The sequence below is a fragment of the Perca fluviatilis genome, chromosome 1 (assembly GCF_010015445.1).
Source record: "Perca fluviatilis chromosome 1, GENO_Pfluv_1.0, whole genome shotgun sequence".
Lineage (NCBI taxonomy): Eukaryota > Metazoa > Chordata > Actinopteri > Perciformes > Percidae > Perca > Perca fluviatilis.
The window spans coordinates 4,713,886-4,729,539 of record NC_053112.1 but is presented as its reverse complement, the minus strand read 5'-3'; the positions used below and the strand labels follow the sequence as shown (position 1 = coordinate 4,729,539).

The window sequence follows — 15,654 nt, the reverse complement described above, 5'->3', positions numbered from 1 at the left end:
TTAGCGCCTGGAAACAGGCGCAAACGGCTTGATAAATCTAGCCCACTGTATTTTGAATGTGCACAAAGTTTTGAACATGAGCAGAAATCTTGCTCAAACACATCTGAAATATTACAGTCCAGGGGTTTATTAATTCATTAAAATGAATTAATGTATCATTCAGGTCAATAATTTTAATATGCACATTTAAAGGTCCAATATGTAATATTTGTACTGTAATAAATCCAAAAATGACACCAATGCCTCATCAGATATTAAGGAAACATGTTAAACTGAAATACTATCTTTTCTGACAACAATGCTAATGTCAGTATTTTTTCTTTTTGAAATTTACATTCCGTGACAGAATTTGTGTTTATGTGTGTTGTGTGTGTGTTGTTATCAACGGCCCAGTTTGACAGCCAGGCCGGGTTGCCAGATATACCTGTAAAAACGTAAACCCAGCGAGCTACAGCTGTAACGGTAGTACAGCCATGAAAGCAGCAAACAAACAAACAGGATCAATGGAGATAGATTCTACATGACATTAAATAAAAGAAAACAGCATGTTACTAACAGTTGTGTGACCAGAGACATAACAACCCCCTGGTAAATATTGGAGATGTATTTGAAAAATGGAGACAGCTTAGATCCCAAAAGGTCGCAGAGTTGGCTTATTTTCTCCTGAACAGGTAAGCATTAGCTTCAGGCTAATTTATCACAGCTACTAGGGGCATTTTTTGTCATTTCAACATTTGTGTACTCACATTGAATTATATAGCTAGAGTACCCGAGTTGGTTACACGCAAAAGCAATTGAGACACAGCCAGTAAAGTGATCCCGACTGGTCCTGGTTAACGCCGCCATGCTAACCCTGCTAACGTTACCGGGAGGACCAGACAAGCAGCCCACGGCTGTTTACAGCGTATAGCCTCGTCAGCGGCTGCAGCCGACAACGGTGAGTTATTTTAAGCCACGAGAGGGGGGCTGTAAATCAGGAAGAGAGGACTGTGAGTTTGCAGTGTGTTTAGCGATTGTTGCCGTAATTCTAAGCCAATGAAGTGTGTTCCGTCGGTAAGGTAGCTAGTGGTATTTTTAGCGTTTCGTATTGTAATTCTAAGCCGAGGAAGTGTGCCTGACTCGCGTGTGGAGAGGACAGTGAGGTTGTTGTGTTTTTAGCGGTTCATACTGTAATTTTAAGGCGAAAAAGTGTGTCTGTCAGTTGGTTACAGAGCTCCGCGTGAGCACGGGCTTTTATGACAATATAGCCAGCATCTACCGTTAGCTACTCCGCTGTGCTGTGGAGTAATGTCTGGCTATGTGAGACTAGCATCTAACGTTAGCTACTCTGCTGTGCTGTGGAGTAATGTCTGGCTATGTGAGACTAGCATCTACCGTTAGCTACTCCGCTGTGCTGTGGAGTAATGTCTGGCTATGTGAGACTAGCATCTACCGTTAGCTACTCTGCTGTGCTGTGGAGTAATGTCTGGCTATGTGAGACTAGCATCTACCGTTAGCTACTCCGCTGTGCTGTGGAGTAATGTCTGGCTATGTGAGACTAGCATCTACCGTTAGCTACTCCGCTGTGCTGTGGAGTAACGTCTGGCTATGTGAGACTAGCATCTAACGTTAGCTACTCTGCTGTGCTGTGGAGTAATGTCTGGCTATGTGAGAAAAGTGTCTAGCAACGTTGTTGTGAATGCTGCGGTCTCAGCCTGGCAACCCCCGTGAACTTCGAGTCTGGGCAGGAGGGGGCGGGGGAGACGACTCTCCAGTATTTTGAATTGGTAGTGCAGTAACTATTTTAACCGCTAGCTGCCAGTATTACACACAATATTACATATTGCACCTTTAAGGTGGTTACTTCCTCAACAAAAGAAGCAAAAATGGGAAGAGTAAATGTTGCCTAGGCTACATGTGTGCTGACTCAGATATAATTAGAAACATCGATCCAAAGGAGAATAAATAGATGAAAGCAATACAGAATGCCTGAGAGCCTTACTGCAATATATTCCATTATGTTTTTATATTTGGATTGTAATCTCTGTTTCCCTTAAGATAAACATATTTCCAACATAAATTGATTCAGAAAAAGGTAAAAAAAATAAAATTCACCAGAATGCAGGAAATTAAGTATTTAATGCTCAACATTTTCAGGGGGTGGACCCCCAGACCCCCCCCATCATAAGTCACCATGCACACAAATCTGGAAACAAAACACTGGCCTTTGGGTTGCCAGACCAGTTATGATTAGACCAAATTTTGGTGCCATCTAACTTACATGGAAGCTAGAAACTAAAATGAACATACATTGCTACTCTATTGCACTGTGGAGATCTGGCAATGTGAGACTGGGGGGGGGGGGGCACAAAACTCAATCTCGCCTAGGGCAGCCAAAGGGCTAGAACCGGCCCTGGTCGACATTATCAACGACGTTGATTATAAAAATTTGTCGACACATAATTTCATGTTTGACGTGTCGTTCCAGATAAGTTCTTAAGGGGCAGGGCTCCAAACTGCCACCGACCATTATTTGAGACGGTGCGAGTAATTTTTAAAACTACTCACACTTGTGCGACCTGCAAATTTAGTGACTTTTTATTTTTTTATTTCATGTTGAGAAGGAGGAGAGAGTGAGTCTGCCAGAGTTGGCCAATGTGTGTGAGAGGGAATGTGATTAGTTACTGCGTGGGTAGGTAACGTCATCTACACTCGTGTGTCTCGCTTTCATAGCATCATACTCATCATTCACAGATGCTGTTGCACAGCGCTGTTGTTACCATGTTTCCGTGAACATCATGATGTTGCAGTCCATAATACATTTACGAGTGGTGATCTGCAGCTGAGGATCATCCATTTTGTTTGCTAAAGACTGTACAATGGCGAGGAAAATGCTGCAAAGTGATAGCCAATAAGGAGTTAGCCTTAGCCTAACGTTAGCACCCTTCTCTTTGTTTACGGTCTTAACCCCGCTTGCCTGCCCAAAGGTTCAGATAAAGTTCTGGGGCCTCATGTATAAACGTTGCGTACGCTGGTTTTCATGGACACTTTGTGATGTATAAAAAATAGGGCTGTCAATCGATTAAAAAAAATTTACTAATTAATCGCACATTTTGCTGTAGTTAATCACGATTAATCGCATTTTTAAATTGAGACTGAAGCTTGTAGTAATGGATATTTAAATGCTAAATCACTTAACTTTGCAAATATGAAGAAAAAACAAACAAGGAAAGGTTCTGCTAAGTTCAGAATGTTTAATATCTTTCAGAACAACAGCAGCAACAATTTGGCTTATTTAGTCCTGCTGAAGGCTGCTGAAACGGCTAGAAACTGTCCGACTTGAGAGCAGATTTTTGTCACCACCCCCAATATTAGCCACATACCTAATATACCATATTCTGAATAATATACAAATTATATATACAAATTATATATATATATATATATATATATATATATATATATATATATATATATAGAATATAAATTACAATCTAGGCAGTACTTAATATCATAAATATTATAATATACATAGTGTTTAATCTGAATGACTAAGCAAAGCACATATATCTAAACACAGAAATGCCAGCCTGGTCTCACTGAATTCCGTAAAATGGGCACGGACTGGTAACAACTCATTCCGTGGTGGTGGTACGGAATGTGTGAAAATTCCGTACCACCACCACGGAAAACAACGCCGATGTAAAGTCCCCAAGTTGGTTGAGGGTGGTGGATGGGTAAAACAGGACTTTCACTCAGGAGAGCGGAGTTCGCGTCCCGCGTGTGGCATTTGTCGGTTGTATTTTTATTTTATTTTTTAAGCGTGTCCCGCGTGTGGCACGGAACCGTAAGCCCACCCACGACCTTTTCCTGAACCCAACCGTCCCGTTCTTGTCGCGTGTCACGGAACCGTAAGCCCACCCACCGTTTTTTTTTCGGCGATCCGCGTGTCACGTAAGCCCGTATTTCGTTTTCGGCGATCCGTGTTCATTACACGGAATTCTTCCGTGACAGTTTAACGGATTTTGTTGTAATTCCGTGAAACTGCCACGGATTTTGAGTTAAGGGTCCGTGCCCATTTTACGGAATTCTGTGAGATCAGGTTGGAAATGCACATCAATATCAATATCAATGTTACACATTAAACCAGTAACCCAAAACCACAAAGGTGTATGTTGGCCTAAAGGGAAAACAGTGAGTGTAGTTTTAGATAGCGACGCTGTGCACAGCAATCCATTACCAATGTAAAGCGATTGACTACATTTCCCTTCCAGCACCGCAACCAGGAAGTAGCTTGTGTGACAGTGAGACGCACCAATTTCAAACATTTACTGGAATATAGTCACGGATACTATCGAGTCGACAGCGTTAAACATCAGACTGCAAATAAGGTTTTATCAGCGTGACCAACGTAACAGTTATCAAGCAAACAAATCGCGCACGTACACATCGGCAGCACAGCAGTCGAGACAAATCAAACTTAAACCGCAGCTCAATGTAGCGAAACAGCAGCTTACCGGTGGCGCCTCTCTCCTGACGAGACAACATGTCGGAACTAGTACTCGGTCCCGTTTATAGCCTTATATACTGTCTATGTTTATAGCCCGTGCTCATTCATTTCTGGATTCTAACACATCGTCTTTTTTCTCTTTTGGGATCTTACTGGTCCATGTTTCAACTCTTGACTGGCCCGTAGGCCTACTTCCATCAGGTAAGTCCCTCCTAGAGTAGCGCCGCCTGCTCTTATGGAGACGTATTACGTTTCTCAGCCGCCACATGAAGTAAACAAACACAGCTGCATTAATTTCGTTAATTTTTTTTAACGAGTTAAATATTAAAAAATTAACGCAAAAATTAACGCGTTAATTTTGACAGCCCTAATAAAAAATTAACTTGACGTGAGAATGTGCGGGCCGTCACGCAAACTGTTGAGCAGTCGCGAGAATGTGCGGGCCGTCCGCAAAATCTTTTCTGGCTCTGTAACGTGGCGAATTCTAACTGAGAAGTGCCGAAAATTACTAAACATTACAAAATAAAGTTTCCGCTACAGTTACTGGCATACGTCTGTAACGTTGTCTATGAAAGAAAACAAAAATTATATCCGCTGATACTCCATAAAAGTTTGATCATTCATGTGGATAATGTTTCACATCTTTCACACAACTGTTTAATTCGCAGGCTCCTTAATCTCTGTTAAACATGAGGACAGAAAATGATTGATACATCCACTTATAAAATACTTTCAGTCATCCTCTGTATTTCCCATAGATGAAATATCTTACTCGCGGAAAATTACACGGAAAATGCAGTAGTTTCTAGAGTCTTTAGTTGCTGGGGCTCAGACATCCATGGTGCACAGGAGGCGGGACGCACGGATCCATCTCCCTAGGAACAAACGCTGTGTTGGGGGGACTAACTCATGTGATGCGTCATTAATCCCGTGGATGATTTAAAGTGACTGCTGTCAGTGCTCAAAGCATCAAAGAGAGCTTCATAAGTATTCAACCTCGAGAAACCCAACAGCTCTGCAGCTCTCTGGTTGTGTTTAAATGTAGAGAACAGAGGGAAGTGTTTGCTAAATGTTAACAGTCATTTTGTTTTTTAACTTTAGGTTAAGTAAGTGTAAACTCACCTACAGAAGTTGTGAGAACATTTCATCAGTTCTCAGCTCAAAGTCTTCTGGTCTGGAGAAGTTAGACCTGAGTGGAAACAAACTGCTGGACTCTGGAGTTGAGCTGCTCTCTGACGGTCTAAAAAGTCCCAACTGCAAACTCCAGAGACTCTGGTAAGAACATCCAGATGTTTGTGGTGATTCATAATACAAGTCATACGGAATTTGGGACACTTAAACTGGGAGTGGTTTACTTTTCTTTCATATTACAGTGAACATAGATGAAATATTCCCTTCAGATATCTTATATCATGTGGTGACAATGTAGCCTAGAAATCCAGACCCAAATCTGAAAGATTAGTGTCCAGCTGGTTAAACTCTCCTGTTGACCATACTCCTGAAAATGTCCCAATTCTGATGTTCAACATGTGTGAGTCAGGTCTAATTATTAATATTTTCTGATTAGTTTTAACACCTCAAAGCTTCATGAAGCAACATAGAACCAAATTAAACTGTCACCTACACGCAACTAGGGCTGCAACGATTAGTCGACATAATAGACTATGTTGATTATTAAAATTTGTCGACCCATAATTTCATTGTTGACGTATCGTTCCAGATATGTTCTTAAGGGGCAGGGCTCCAGACTGTGACCGACTATTTTTTGAGAGGGTGCAAGTCATTTTTAAAACTACTCACACTTGTGCGACCTGCAAATTTTGTGACTTTTTATTTTTTTATTTTATATTGAAAAGGAGGAGAGAGTGAGTCTGCCAGAGTTGGCCAATGTGTGTGAGAGGGAATGTGATTAGTTACTGCGTGGGTAGGTAACGTCATCTACACTCGTGTGTCTCGCTTTCATAGCGTCACACTCATCATTCTCAGATGCTGTTGTTACCATGTTTCCGTGAAAATTATGATGTTGACAGAGAACAACAAAAATTTGACAGGAAGAGTTATAGATTTTAACAAATACATTAAGAAACACTAAGTCTACATTATAGTTGTTATACAACATTTATTATAATATTTATTTGTATTTATTTTATAAATCTTCTCTTACACAAAACAAACTCTGATCGGAAAACTGTGTTTAAATGTCTCCTTCCAGCCTGAGAGACTGCTTGTTAACAGCAGCCAGCTGCCGGTCTTTGACCTCTGCCCTCAGCGACTCCTCTGATCTCAGAGAACTCAACCTGAGTCTCAATGACCTAAGGAACCAGGGGGTGGAGCTGCTCTCTGATTGGCTGAGAAAACCCCAGTGTAGACTGGAGATACTGAGGTGAGACTTCTCAAACAGACAGTTTTCTGTTAATTCTTTCTTCCCTGGACACCTGTTCTGTTAATAATATAATTTATCTAGTTTTTAATTTCAGATAATTTCAGTGTTAGTCAGACTCAGACTGCAAACTTGTTTCAGTCTGTCACTTCATCCTAGCACAATACAGTTAACCCTTGTGATTCTTTTGGTCAAACATGAAAAAAACTTTTTTTTCCCACATATTATAGCTTTTTCTGACGTTTGTATCCCATTTTTGGACATTTTGTCGCTTTTGACGGAGTTTTTGCTGCTTTTTCTGGTGTTTTAGACGTCCCATATTTCTGATATGAAAAAACCAAACGGGTCAAATTTGACCCGAGGACAACGTTTAAAGGTCCCATGACATGGTGCTCTTTGGATGCTTTTATATAGACCTTAGTGGTCTCCTAATACTGTATCTGAAGTCTCTTTTATATAGACCTTAGTGGTCCCCTAATACTGTATCTGAAGTCTCTTTTATATAGACCTTAGTGGTCCCCTAATACTGTATCTGAAGTCTCTTTTATATAGGCCTTAGTGGTCCTCTAATACTGTATCTGAAGTCTCTTTTATATAGACCTTAGTGGTCCCCTAATACTGTATCTGAAGTCTCTTTTATATAGACCTTAGTGGTCCCCTAATACTGTATCTGAAGTCTCTTTTATATAGACCTTAGTGGTCCCCTAATACTGTATCTGAAGTCTCTTTTATATAGACCTTAGTGGTCCCCTAATACTGTATCTGAAGTCTCTTTTATATAGACCTTAGTGGTCCCCTAATACTGTATCTGAAGTCTCTTTTATATAGACCTTAGTGGTCCCCTAATACTGTATCTGAAGTCTCTTTCCCGAAATTCAGCCTTGGTGCAGAATTACAGCCACTAGAGCCAGTCCCACAATGAGCTTTCCTTAGGATGTACCATTTCTGTGTCTGAAGCTATTGAGGAGGAGAGAGGGGGGGGGGCAAGGTGGAGGGTGGGGGGGGGGCCTTGACCAACTGCCCCTTTGCTCATTTGAAAGCCATGATGTCTCTCTCTCTCTCTCTCATGGGTGGGCCAAATTCTCTAGGCGGGCAAAGCAGAGAAAGGGGAGGTAACCTTGTTTGTTATGACCTCATAACAAGCAGATTCCAAAACGGCTCATCTGAGCTTTCATTTTCTCAAAGGCAGAGCAGGATACCCAGGGCTCGGTTTACACCTATCACCATTTCTAGCCACTGGGGGACCATAGGCAGGCTGGGGGAACTCATATTAATGTTAAAAAACCTCATAAAGTGAAATTTTCATGCCATGGGACCTTTAATGTTCGATACAACTCAAGTAGCAGCCAATAAGTCAGAGTATTATGGTTGTTGTTATGGTTTGACATTTTGTGGAATTTGCTTTTATTCTCTCTGAGTCAGATGTTCAGACTGATACCACTCTCATGTCTGTACGCTAAATATAAAGCTACAGCCACTTAGCTTAGCATAAAGGCTGGAAACTGCTAGCTGGCTCTGTCCAAAGGGAACAAAATCCACTATCAACTTGTGACAGTTTGTCTAAATCCGTTTCGTGTTTTCCCTATACGGGGTGCCAGCCAGGTCTCTTTCCTAACATCTAAGATAGTCTTAGTATAGTTTAAGGTTTAGGTCAGTTGTATTTTGTATGTTTAGTTTTGGATATAGGTCATACCACACAAGCGCGCACACATATAAAAATGTACACCCTATACACATTAAACAACGAAAAGATAAACCCAACAAAACACAACGCACATTTCAAGGTTCAAATCAAACGTTCATATATTTAACACAAAAAGTAAGCAAAGCACTCAAGTCCCACAAGAAAAACATTTATTGTCCAAGTTTACAAAATATAGAAGTCCACACAAAAATCCAACAAAAACTTAATGAACTTAGTTCATTTTTGGAGCACAACAAGAAAATAGTTCAGTTTAGTCATGTAATCCGCTCGTAGTGCACAGAAACAAAAATACAGACACTTTCAGGTAAAGTAAAAGAGTTTGTTGACTTACAACTTACAACTTTCCAGTCAGTCAGTCAAATCGTCAGTGCCGTCAGTCCGTGAATCCAGTCCGGTGTTTATCAGAAGTTTTGGGTGAAGACCGCTGTCGGTGAGCTGCTGAGAGGTGGAAGTGAAGTGATCCGGAGTTTTCAGGTAGGCCGTCCAGTGGCGATTTAAGCGATTAAAACGTTTTTAAGGGATTAAGACGACCTTAACTATAACTGCCGTGCAGCGGTTTGTTTAATTTGTACTCAAACGGAAGTTTAAAATCTACAATTCCCCATTTTATAGGCGGTTACGTGCCAGACGAGCCCACTAAAGCTGTATTTATAGTGGACAGGGTTAATGGTCCCGTCGTTGACTGTCTTGGTACCAGTAAGGAGTCTCACTGTTCCATGTTAAACCAGCTGCAGGCAAGATGGTTACAGCAGTCAAGACCTCATATAATAAATCATCTCCACGGTCTCCAGATCTCCAAAAGAGAGAAAAAGGTTTTATTTTAATCTTCGACCTGATGAGGAAAAAGCTGCTGCTGATGACAGAATTAATTTGCCTGTTGAATTGTAACACTGAGTCAGAAATTACACCCTGATTTCTGACTTATGTTTGGACATTTGAAGTCCCAAAAAAAAGAATACACAAGAGATAATAAAGACTAGGTATTGATGCACCTGATAGTGTTTGTACAGTACAGGCCAAAAGTTTGGACACACCTTCTCATTCAATGTGTTTCTTTATTTTCATGACTATTTACATTGTAGATTCTCACTGAAGGCATCAAAACTATGAATGAACACATATGGAATTATGTACTTAACAAAAAAGTGTGAAATAACTGAAAACATGTCTTATATTTTAGATTCTTCAAAGTAGCCACGCTTTGCTTTTTTTGATAACTCTGCAAACCCTTGGTGTTCTCTCAATGAGCTTCATGAGGTAGTCACCTGAAATGGTTTTACCTTCACAGGTGTGCTTTGTCAGGGTTCATTAGTGGAAGTTTTTCCCTTATTAATAAAAAAGCAAAGGGTGGCTACTTTGAAGAATCTAAAATATAAGACATGTTTTCAGTTATTTCACACTTTTTTGTTAAGTACATAATTCCATATGTGTTCATTCATAGTTTTGATGCCTTCAGTGAGAATCTACAATGTAAATAGTCATGAAAATAAAAAGGAAACGCATTGAATGAGAAGGTGTGTCCAAACTGTTGGCCTGTACTGTATTACTGTGGTATTAAACCAATGTGTTTCTCTCTCAGGTTGTCATACTGCACAGAGAGGGGCTGTGAGTCTCTGGCCTCGGCTCTGAAGTCGAACCCTTCACACCTCAGAGAACTGACGCTGGACATAAGTGATCCAGAAGAATCAAGTCTGAAGCTGCTGTCTGATTTACAGAAGAACAAAAGATACAAACTGCAGACACTGGTGGTGTCTGAGGGATTTCTTTGGACATAAATCGGATCAGAACTAAAAGACAACAATGGATCATTTTCCTCCTTCTGTCGGCACCAAATGATCTGAACTACAGGTGTGAAAGTGACCTTTAATTCATTATGACTCTTCTCTCTTTAAAGATGCAGTAGGTAAGTCTTATAAAACAAACTTTCTGTCATGGTTGCTGACCCTATGATCCAGTAAAACTACATGAATTATGTAATATAAAAAAATCCAGCTCCACTGGCACCTCCTACAGCCTGTACTGCAATTGGCAAAATTCCACCGCTCCCGGTTGATTTTCTCCAATCAGAGCCACGGGGTCTATCTGCCTGTCAATCACTGCTCAGGCACGCACACATATATAATAGCATTCTCCGCTCCCCCTTCCCCGCGCACAAGCTGCAGAAAGATTTCCCAAAACTCCGTGAATATTGTAGTGGCTTTTCAGAGGTGGCGTGAGCTGCAGGATTTTAAAGATCTGAAGAACGATGCAGATGTAGCCACATTTCCTCTCAACAGGTAACATAATTACCATGAATGATTTATCTTTCACTTGGTTATTAGGAGTCAAAAGTCCACAAAGATACGTTGGTGAGGATAATAGTAACGTTTGCACAGTGGTCGGTCAGATATGATGCTGAAATGGCTAACACTAGCTTATTGGTTGGCATCGTTTTACTGTTGGTGAGTAAAGTTAACATTGTGTTAGTGTTTAGTTATTGAAAATGTTGTCTGACATGCATAGGCATTTGTGTCAAACTCTGTTGTGTGGGAGGGGCTTAGGAGACGGTTTGGGCTTCAGCAGAAAGGGGGGGGGGACTGACAAGTTGTCGATGTTCAAATTTGTTGGCAAAGTCCTGGATCTTCATAGCCTGGGTAAACCCTGACGACCTTCCGGCAAATTTGAGATTTGCTCTGCAGGTCAGTCTGGCGAAGAGCCCATTCAAACCCATTTCCAATGTCCTCAAAATTGAGGCACCAATTACAACTGCTGAGGCGGGCTTTACACCAATCACAACCGTTGAGGCGGGCTTTACGTGACAAGGATAGCGCAGCGACGGCGAGCAGCTTTTTGTTTACATTCAACATGACGGTTACCGAAGCCGTGCTTCACCATGACCAGGGACCGGCAGGTCAGTCTGACATATGCCGATTTTATACCGGTCAATGCTTTAATTAACTGACAACATAAGTTACACGAGTTACAGTTCTCAAGGACGCACGCACACACTGACTCAGTCTCTGTTTCCTTTCTCTCAACTTCCCCTGTGCGCGGTGTACATTCACCAACGGTGTGAAGCGGCGGTCCGCGCTATTCTTGCACATGTAGGGAGCCTCGTGAATTAACCTGCAACATGTCAGCTGTTTGGAAATTCTTCAGCGTGTGTGCAGAAGATAACAAGTTAGCAATATGCAACACCTGCAAGGAAAAAGTAGGGCGTGGTGGAGGGACCACACCAAAAACCAGAATCACATTTTTTTTGTTGGATGTGGAAAGCGTCACCCGGATCGTTGCTCTGATTGGTTGAAGGACTATCCAATGAGCCTAGAGGCATTTGAGTGGCGTCCGTTGGTGACGCCCCTCTGGAAATGAACTGTCAATGAACCTTTCCCAGACCCACTCTCAGTTACAACTGAGAAGGGTCTTGTGTTAACCAGGCTAGAATCTTCACAATCTTACCTACTGCAGCTTTAAGGACACAATGCTCAAAACTCCTCAATCAGAAGTCAGAGGGTATCTGAGCACCAGCTACCAGCTCAGAGATTACTCCTCTCTGTGTAACGTAGGAGCGTAATATACTGGAGGGGGGGACGGACACACACACACACTAGGACTGTTGGAACGAATACCGAAATTTGAATATAATTTGAATAGTAAAAAAATCAATACTATTCGAATGCTGAAATTACTATTCGAATGTGACTTTTTTTTATAAATATGTTGGCTAACGTTAGTTAATCTCCTTCTCCTCGCCTTGACCTACCCGCATGTGTGATTCATGTCATGTCTTATGAACAATAACAGCGGGAGTGAGAAACACAAGGCATTGTGTGGTCTAAGACAACGTTAAGTACCGAGTAATGTTAGCAACATCACAGAGCTGACGTTACGTAGCGAGTAACGTTAGTACACGGGGGAGTGACCGGCTCCGGCTGGAAATCGTAAGGAGGACGGGAAATAGTTTTAACATTACTTTAAAATCGCCATCCACCGAGCCGAAAAGCTAATGTTATCAATAGTTAGCTCGTTCTGGTTTCCTAACTGCGTCGGGAGGTAACGTTAGCGTAGCTGGTAGCTTCATGGAGAAAGCTAAAGGTTATGTTAGCTCCCCTACAGCTGTCAGAGTTAGCTTCCACGTCATATTATCTTCTTACAGCTGTATTCTCAGTAAAGTCATAATCTGCTGGGAACAAGTTGCTTATAAATCACTAAAATAGTAGTGACCGTTGTAACAACAACCACATGCTTGTAGTGGCATTGACAATGCGTAAGCCTGAGTAGTGTAGAACATATTTAACAGGCTGCAATTGAGCATTAAATATTCTAATATTATTTGAATATTAAAAAAAATCTCAAATGGAATTTGAATGGTATTATAGTGGAAGATTGACAGCTCTAACACACACACACAGAGGAACATGTCCCTCTGCACTTTTGCAGGCAGTGTTGGACCCCCACATTTTACAGTCAGAAAAACTGTAAAATAAATCAACATTTTACTCCTCACTTTACACTTTTACACCTTTGTTGTTTTTGTGTAAATGTTTTTAATTACTTTTAATTACTGTGCCAACATACCATCATATATATAACTGAAGGAAAAGTATCTTTCTTTAGTTATCTTATTACTACAATTTCCTATTGTTCCAACAATCACCACTCTGGTTTGGTTGAAATAAACCCATAATTCACCCATTTACATGTGGAGATATGCTGGCTCTATACACGCTAAAAGTCCTGATTATTTACATGGAGTCTGGTGGAGATATGCTGGCTCTATACACGCTAAAAGTCCTGATTATTTACATGGAGTCTGGTGGAGATATGCTGGCTCTATACACGCTAAAAGTCCTGATTATTTACATGGAGTCTGGTGGAGATATGCTGGCTCTATACACGCTAAAAGTCCTGATTATTTACATGGAGTCTGGTGGAGTTTGGTGATGGTGATTTCGGGGCTGTTTCATGTTAAACTAAAAGGATCTTACTCTTTAACTAAAAGGTCTATCTCTGTAGGGATCCATCCCATAATGTTGTCAGACACTTAGAATAATAATCTGAGTCTGTCAGCAGCAACAACAGAACTTTTAGTGGACTCTATCTGATGCTGAACATTAGTCCTGTAGGGTTACATTACAGTTTGTTTCACGGCTGCCTGTTACAGCGTTCATCGCTCAATACTGGACCAGTTTCAAAGTTTCAGTTTGTTCACATCAGTTTGGACTTCAATGTCTGGGAAAATAGGGTTCAGGTTAAAAAGAAAACGGAAATCCCCCCCTAAACATTTTGCTTTTGTTGCAGCTCCGGTTGCCTTTTCCAAGCAGTTGAGGTATCGGTGATTTTGGAGGTAATTACTATGATTCAGCATGAATATCTGATTCTTTTCTCCACGTTTTATCCTTGTTGTATATACTTTTATATATGTACAAGCACAGTACTTGAGGAGCAAACAAAGCATTTCACTGCATAATGTTGAGGGACAAATAGAAACCTTAAAACCCTGAAACAGTATTGGTGGGAATCTCTTGGCACCTCACGATACTAAACCGATTATTGATGCATCTCGATGCAACAATTTTTTTATGTACATTTATTTGTCACACACAAGTTTTAATGAAATGTTTTGTCTACTGAGGTTTTTATTTTGTAGTCATTCCATGCTTAAGCCTTCAACATGCTTGTGAAAGTCACCTTCTGTCCCATTAATCTTCCATGTCAGAGGCCCAGTCATGTTTAAAGGTGGAGAATTGACTTCTTAGAACATGAGGTGGTCAGATGTAATGTGATAAAATGATGAACAGCCTATATGTGTTTTGCCTAATTATTTTATGTATGTCTTATTAGATCATGTGTATATTTACAAAATTAAATTATTTCTTTCCTTTTGGCCATTTTTTTGTGTTTTTTTTTCTGCACTCTTGCCTAAACTCTAAGTTGTTGTCCATTATCCCATCCTCTTTCATCACTCTGTTTTCTGATTTTTACTTGTCTGGAGATAGTAACTTTTAAATAAAAATCAACACATTTAAAAAATGAGGAAATCGTGATGCATCTAAGAATAGATCATTTTTCCCACCCCTATGAAACAGTGTGCGTCAGTAATGCCGTCATAGCTTCCTAACACTAAAGATAAACTGTGTATTACCAATATTAACTCAGGGTCCTACTCAACTCAAAGGATCCTTTCCATAATGTTGTCAGACACTAAGAATAATAATCTGAGTCTGTCAGCGCCGGCAAAAACAATTTTTAATGGACGCTGACTCACGGTTTCCAAATACCTCGAGTGGTTACATTGAAGCAGCAGTCTTGCTCAATACTAGCCTAGAAATCTAGACACCCTAGTGGCAGCAAATTTATTTTGCAGCCAGGGGGGTCTAGGCACTCTCCATTGACTTGTGAGCTGGAAAAACCAAATTTTGGTCAGGCCAATCACATTGTGTATAGAGTTGGTGGGCGGGGCTTATGGCTGCTGCTGCTGGGAACAGCGGACTTCTGGAAGAGTTGGAGTTAAGCTTTTCTTTAAAGAACGTCACAGAAATCATTCTTAAAAAAAGATGTGTTCGGAGTTCTGCCGACTGGATGAAGCAAAAGTTTAATTTATCAACTAGCTTCGCTACCTTCTTCGTTGCTCTGATTGGTTGGAGCGCTATCCTATTACGTGCAAAGGGAATTTGAAAGACAACCGTTTATCCCGCCCCTCAGATTGAGCTCCGTCAATGGAAAGATGGAGAACCTTGTTCTCTTTGTCATAGACGCACCAACCCCACTTCCTGTCTCTGGATGCATCCGGACCGATCTGCTGCATCCCTCGTCTCCATAGCAACGATAAAATGACACATGATGGAGTTTCCCTTAAGTATGTGTTCGTGTTTCTTTTTGCTTCAAACCTGAGTGTCAATCAACCAGTGAAACCAAACTAAATCTGAAATCAGTCAACACAGCCTGCGACACATCCTGAACCTACAGAGGCTCAGACCTTCACACACTTTATGCTGTCTGTCCAAACGGCCACTCACACAACTTTATGTTAAATTCTAGTGGAGATGGAGCAACATGGCGTCATGGGGTCAGCCCAATGTTCCCACATTTCTTAGATCT

At 40.9% G+C, this 15,654-nt stretch overlaps 1 protein-coding gene across 3 annotated transcripts in view; it reads left to right on the top strand.

The window, feature by feature from the left end:
* LOC120563484 (NACHT, LRR and PYD domains-containing protein 12-like) overlaps positions 1-15,654 on the top strand; it is a 66,298-nt gene that overhangs the window by 31,918 nt on the left and 18,726 nt on the right. For 2 of the 3 annotated variants that reach the window (XM_039807673.1, XM_039807664.1), the window contains exons 10-11: positions 4,676-4,690; positions 5,591-5,764. In XM_039807673.1, coding sequence (XP_039663607.1) covers positions 4,676-4,690; positions 5,591-5,764 — 189 coding nt within the window. Of the gene's footprint in view, positions 1-4,675; positions 4,691-5,590; positions 5,765-6,701; positions 6,873-10,153; positions 10,609-15,654 lie in introns of those variants that run through there. The other variant, XM_039807679.1, reaches the window with a different exon arrangement.